This window comes from Pituophis catenifer, unplaced genomic scaffold (assembly GCF_029215685.1).
Source record: "Pituophis catenifer annectens isolate HBS135680 unplaced genomic scaffold, rPitCat1.0.hap2 SCAF_2, whole genome shotgun sequence".
NCBI classification, from domain to species: domain Eukaryota; kingdom Metazoa; phylum Chordata; class Lepidosauria; order Squamata; family Colubridae; genus Pituophis; species Pituophis catenifer.
The window spans coordinates 124,335,609-124,341,068 of NW_027256882.1; the positions used below are offsets into that span (position 1 = coordinate 124,335,609).

At 45.1% G+C, this 5,460-nt stretch overlaps 1 protein-coding gene across 1 annotated transcript; it reads left to right on the plus strand.

The window, feature by feature from the left end:
* Positions 1–3,221: 3,221 nt before the first annotated feature.
* Positions 3,222–3,698, plus strand: TMEM238L (transmembrane protein 238 like). The gene has a single exon (XM_070934470.1). The coding sequence runs from the start codon at positions 3,222–3,224 to the stop codon at positions 3,696–3,698; it is 477 nt and encodes a 158-aa protein (XP_070790571.1).
* Positions 3,699–5,460: the final 1,762 nt, after the last annotated feature.

Here is a 5,460-nt window from a genome sequence, read left to right on the forward strand (position 1 = left end):
AATTGCAAACTCAGAGAAAAACAATTTTAATTGGGATCACCCTAAGATGAAGGGGAAGGGCTATGTTTGTCAAATATTCTTTGACAAATATTAACTGAGTGGTTTTACTGTTAGCCATCATCCAGCTGGCTTTAGGTATGGACAGGACACAGACTGATTCAAACAGAAATGCAGAAACCAAGTTAAAAAAAAAAAAGAAATCTCAGAACTGAATCAAAGTAAAGTAATTACCCATCAACACTTTTTGATTTGACTCATTAGAAAGATGGTTAAAAATGACAAAGGGATGATTTGGCTGGCCATTTATGAGTAGCCTGAGGGAGTCTAATCTCTGATGACCAACCTTAGCACTGAACCAGGATGGCAATTATTCACTTAATTAGCAGGGAGTGCAATAAAGGCGCCACCTTATGTGTGAACCAACTGATGACTTCTGAGGAGCTGTATGTAAAATAAAGTGGGAAAGACTCATTAAGCAGCCCATGCAGTCATACCTAAAAGCTATTGAAAATGCCAAAAAGTGTGGATTGCTTCGTTATTCTTCTCTGCCTGGCCACCTTCTCTTCGCTTTCAATAGATTATAAGACAAAAGAAATTACAGCCGCAATTCGCAGCTACTTGAACTGTGGCTTATTGGATCAGAAATATCTAGTTTTAGGTCTCTATTTTCAGAGAGAGGAAAGAAAGAACCTCTGGGAAGTGTGCACAGCCGTACTTATTTTAACCAAACACACCTGATGGAATAAATCAAGAGTGATGGGGTTCATAGAATGTAAAATAAGAAAACCATCTTAGTTTAAGTGTGATATAGAATTCAGCCCACCCACCCACACACAATCTCATTATTTGAGTCTGGATCAACCACTGTGTTTTAACCTCACTCACCTTATAAGGCTAATATGAGGATAACATGATTAATAGCAACAGCACTTAGACTTATATATGACTTCACAGTGCTTTACACCTCCTGTGGTTTGCAGAATCAGCATATGGCCCCCAATAATTTGGATCCACATTTTACTGATCTCGGAAGGATGGAATGCTGAGTCAACCTTGAGCCGGTCAGGATCAAATTGCTGGCAGTTGGCAGAATTAGCCTGCAATACTGCATTCTAACCACTGCACCACCATGGCTCTTAATATGTCATTCATGTTACCAATATTCTTTACAAAAATCATATGAATAATCCTAACCTTAAATCCAATTTAGATGAACATCCTGTTCCAAGAAGCTCATACATAATTGGGGCAGGAGGGCAATTTCAAGTATTTTTCATTCAATAAACAGGGCTGGAAGTTTCTGTAACAAGAACCCAACTACAAACAAAGTGGACCTTCAAGAACCCCTTTTGACCTGTTAAATCATTAAGATTATTCTCTAGGAATTACCATCAACATCATCATCCTTCCTTCCAAGATACTACCTTTAATTCAAAAATAAGAGGACGAATGCTCTTTAAAATCACCATTGTAATTTCTGGGATGGGAAATTTTACACTGGAAAGTTGATACTTATGGACCAGTTAGGAGAACGTTCAACTAAGGGAGGCTTCTGAAATGAACTTGGCTTGTCTGCTTTCCAGGACCTTTTCTACAGAGCAGTTGGTGCTAGGGGCCCTTAGCAGACGGAGGGGTGACCCTAGTTAACAGCTGTAAAGGATGCTTAGTACCTGTCCTCCTTTCATTCTCTTCAGGAATCAGTTCCTCAATGTACTTGGTGGCAATCATGAATGCACTGTAAACCCCTCCAGAGACATCCCAATGAGCATCTTCTGGGCACATTATGGCATGATTTTTTTAAAAAAAAGCCCCACAAGGATGAAGAATGGCCCTAAATTCTAGAAGAAATTTTTTCTAGCTGCTTTCCCAAGGGACTTTACTTGCACTAGATTTTTTTTTTATCACTTAAAACATTTTATTAGGTTATAGAATAAAATACAAAAATACAAAAGCAAATAATAGGACACCGTGGGGAGGAGAAGGGGGGAAAAAAGTGAGGAGGAGAGGGAGGAAAGTGTTGACTTCTGACTCCTTTGTTACAGTAGAATAAAGCATTAACATCAAACCTCAACTTTTTACTTTTCCATAATAATATAAACCAGTCATTTCTATAACAACAAATCAATCTAATCAGTAAAACCCAAAATCAAAGTTTTATTTTTCTCCCACCTCAAGCACAAAATCCAGAAGCTGTCTCCATGTAACAACAAAAGTACTTAAATTCTTTTCTTTAATCAAAACGGTCAATTTAACCATCTCTGCCAACTCCATCAACTTCTGTAGCCATTCGACTGTAGGGAGATTCGAAATGTCCTTCCATTTTTGGGCATACGGTAGTCTTGCTACCGTCAACATATATAAATTAGAACGGGACATTCTTGCACTAGACTTTTGACTGGGGATTATGGGAGTTATACACGAAGGGCATTAATTTAGGGAAAACTGCTCAAGTCTCCAGATACGTAAGGAGGGGCTGGGGGGCGGCAGAGAGTTCTTTCTTTCTTTCTTTCTTTCTTTCTTTCTTTCTTTCTTTCTTTCTTTCTTTCTTTCTTTCTTTCTCTCTCTCTCTCTCTCTCTCTCTCTCTCTCTCTCTCTCTCTCTCTCTCTCTCTCTCTCTCTGTCTCTCTCTCTCTCTCTCTTTCTCTCTCTCTCTTTCTGATTTCTGATTTCTTTCTTCCTGGTTTCTCGTGAGATTCCGGTTTTCTAAGTTTTGCTGAAAGTTAGAGACGGGCGAGCTTCACTCAGTTTGGCGCGAGTTTTCTGTTCGCTTTTCCACGTGTGGTTCCAGCTTTCCATCCATCCATCCATCCATCCATCCATCCATCCATCCCTCTCTCTTTCTTCTCGTCGACGCGATTAGCAGGACTGCAGTATCCTAACTATTGCGATAAGGCCCCAGGGGCAGCGCGAATGACAGTATTGCTACTGAATAAAGGGGGAGGAGGGATACTAATCTGGTAGACTGTGACTAACTTTGGAAGCAATCCGGGCCAGGGTCGACAGTTCCTCTCCCACCCCCTCTTGGGGGGTGGGGTGTTAATATCTCTCTCTATCAACCGAATCGTTCCGGGGAGGGGGGCGGCGATGGAGGCTCGCCTGTCTACCGGCAGAGCAAGGGGCGTGGCCTTCCGATTACACCTGAAGGGGCGTGGCGGAAGACTTTGGTATCGCCCTGCCAACCAGCCAGCCAGCCGGACCGCGGATGATCCTCCAGGACGGGCATGGCCCGTAATTGCTACGGGCGTTGCGCGATCTTCCTGGCGATCGCGCTGGTCTTGGACGTGGCCGGGCTGGCTTTGCTGTTGGCGGGGGGCGTGGGGAGACCTACACTCGACGGGCGCCCCTTTAAAGACTTCTTAATGCTGTCCGGGGGGCTCCTGCTCTTCCTCTCGCTGCTCTGCTGGCTGTTTTGGTATTCGGGAAACCTGCGCGGGGTGCCGGTGGAAGAACTGCCTCACGGGACGCCCGCGCGTTCTCCCGATCCCCGCCGCCACCCCAGCTTCCTGCGCTTGGCAGCCAAGCTTTCCGAGCGCCTCTCCCAGCGCCGCCGGCCGGCGCCTGCGCCCTCCTTGTTCTCTGCCCCAGCGAAGACCCCGAAACCTGCAGCCTCCCTCCGCCCCGACGGACCCCTAGAACTCGGCCGCCTCCGCACTGGGGTGCCTGTAAACTACAGGACAAAAGAGGAGCGGCTGGTGTAAAGCATCGCCTTTGGAGACTGGAAACAGAAACCAGGTAAGCACCGCGTGTCTTCTTTCACTGCATGGGGAGGCGCGGTTAATTTAGCCGCGCCATAGTAAAGCTCGAGCAGACTTTTCTCAGCAAAGCGCGCCGTGTCACAGTTGGGAGCATCTCCGCCAACTTGACAGCTCTCGGCTTGAAGTAAGGCACCTTCAGCTCCCTTTGCCGATCGCCCTTTTCCCACTCGCGGCCCAGCTCCGTTGAGCATTTGGGCCCTTCCTCTTTCAACTTCACAGGATTTAAGATGAATTCAGATTAATAGTGTGTCTTGGGCATGGACAGGTTTCTCTCCTTCCCCCTCCCCTTAAATGGATACAACATGTTCTCTTTTAAAATTATTACAAGGATACAGGAGGGGAGAGGAAACTGGAGGAGAGAGAATGAGTCAACAGGCTGCAAGGTAACAAAAGAAAGCTGTCAATGTTTATATTATGGCTTGTTTGAGTTTCATCTGGGCCATTTTGCAACATGTCTTAACATGAACATTTCCCAGAATCTCTTTTTTTTCTCTCCTTAATTATTTTTTTTTTAAATTTGATTTATATGCCGCCCTTCTCCGGAGACTCAGGGCAGCTTACAATGTGCTAAGCAATAGCCTTCATCCTTTTGTATATTTATACAAAGTCAGCTTATTGCCCTCACAACTGGGTCCTCAATTTACCTACCTTAGAAAGGATGGAAGGCTGAGTCAACCTTGAGCCTGGCGAGATTCGAACCTGCAGTAATTGCAGGTAATTTATTGTTAATCGATCCTTAATCGATTTATATGCCTCCCTTCTCCGGAGACTCAGGGTGGCTTACAATGCATTAAGCAATAGCCTTCATATTTTTGTATATACCTGCTTAGTAGGGCTTTCGGCCCCCCCTAAGCGGTGTTCTTTTTTATACAAAGTCATCTTATTGCCCCCACAATCCGGGTCCTCATTTTACCTACCTCAAAAGGATGGAAGGCTGAGTCAACCTTGAGCCTGGTGAAATTTGAACTCGCAGTAATTGCAGGCAGCTGGCAGCTAAGTGCTACTTAACAGCACTTCAGTCTGCTGCGCCACCAAGAGTATATCTAATGGGGGTATATCTCATCCCAAACTCCCACCAAAAGCAGTCTGAAGACATTCTTAGTTATTTTGATGTTAAAGCGTTTTCATCTTTAAATAGGCAACAGGTTGCATCTGATCAGATGGGCTTCACCCGTTATCATGGTGGGGTGAAGTCTGATGGTTCACCCCACCATGAGTGAAATCAACCCAGCATCTGTTTGCCAGATTAATTCAGGAGCCGCCTCCCCCCCCCCTGCGTTCCCCCCCCCCCCAGATCTGATCTCTGCTTTGGGCAATGGGAGAAAAACTGGTTCTTTCAAATCGAGTTCTTCCAAATCTGAGCTATATCTTTCCAACTCAGAGTCCTAGAGCAGCTGTCCAGCATTTGTGGCACAGCGCCTGCTGAAGTGAGGAGGGAAGGAGACTGTTCTCTGCTGCTCCACCAGTTAATTTCACCTGTGCCTCTGTTCAGGCTGCTTTTGAACCCAGATTATTCCCCTCTCCTCCCCCCCCCAAATAAACCCCACCTACAATATTTCTCCTGAATGTATGTGTACAAAATAGGTGTGCAAAACAAATGGCTAAACTTATTATCTAGCCATCTGTCCAAACTTGCTTCTGCCCCATCCCTAATTAAAGAGAGGGATTACTGGATGTTTTCATGCTGGTTCAGCATGATGTTGGT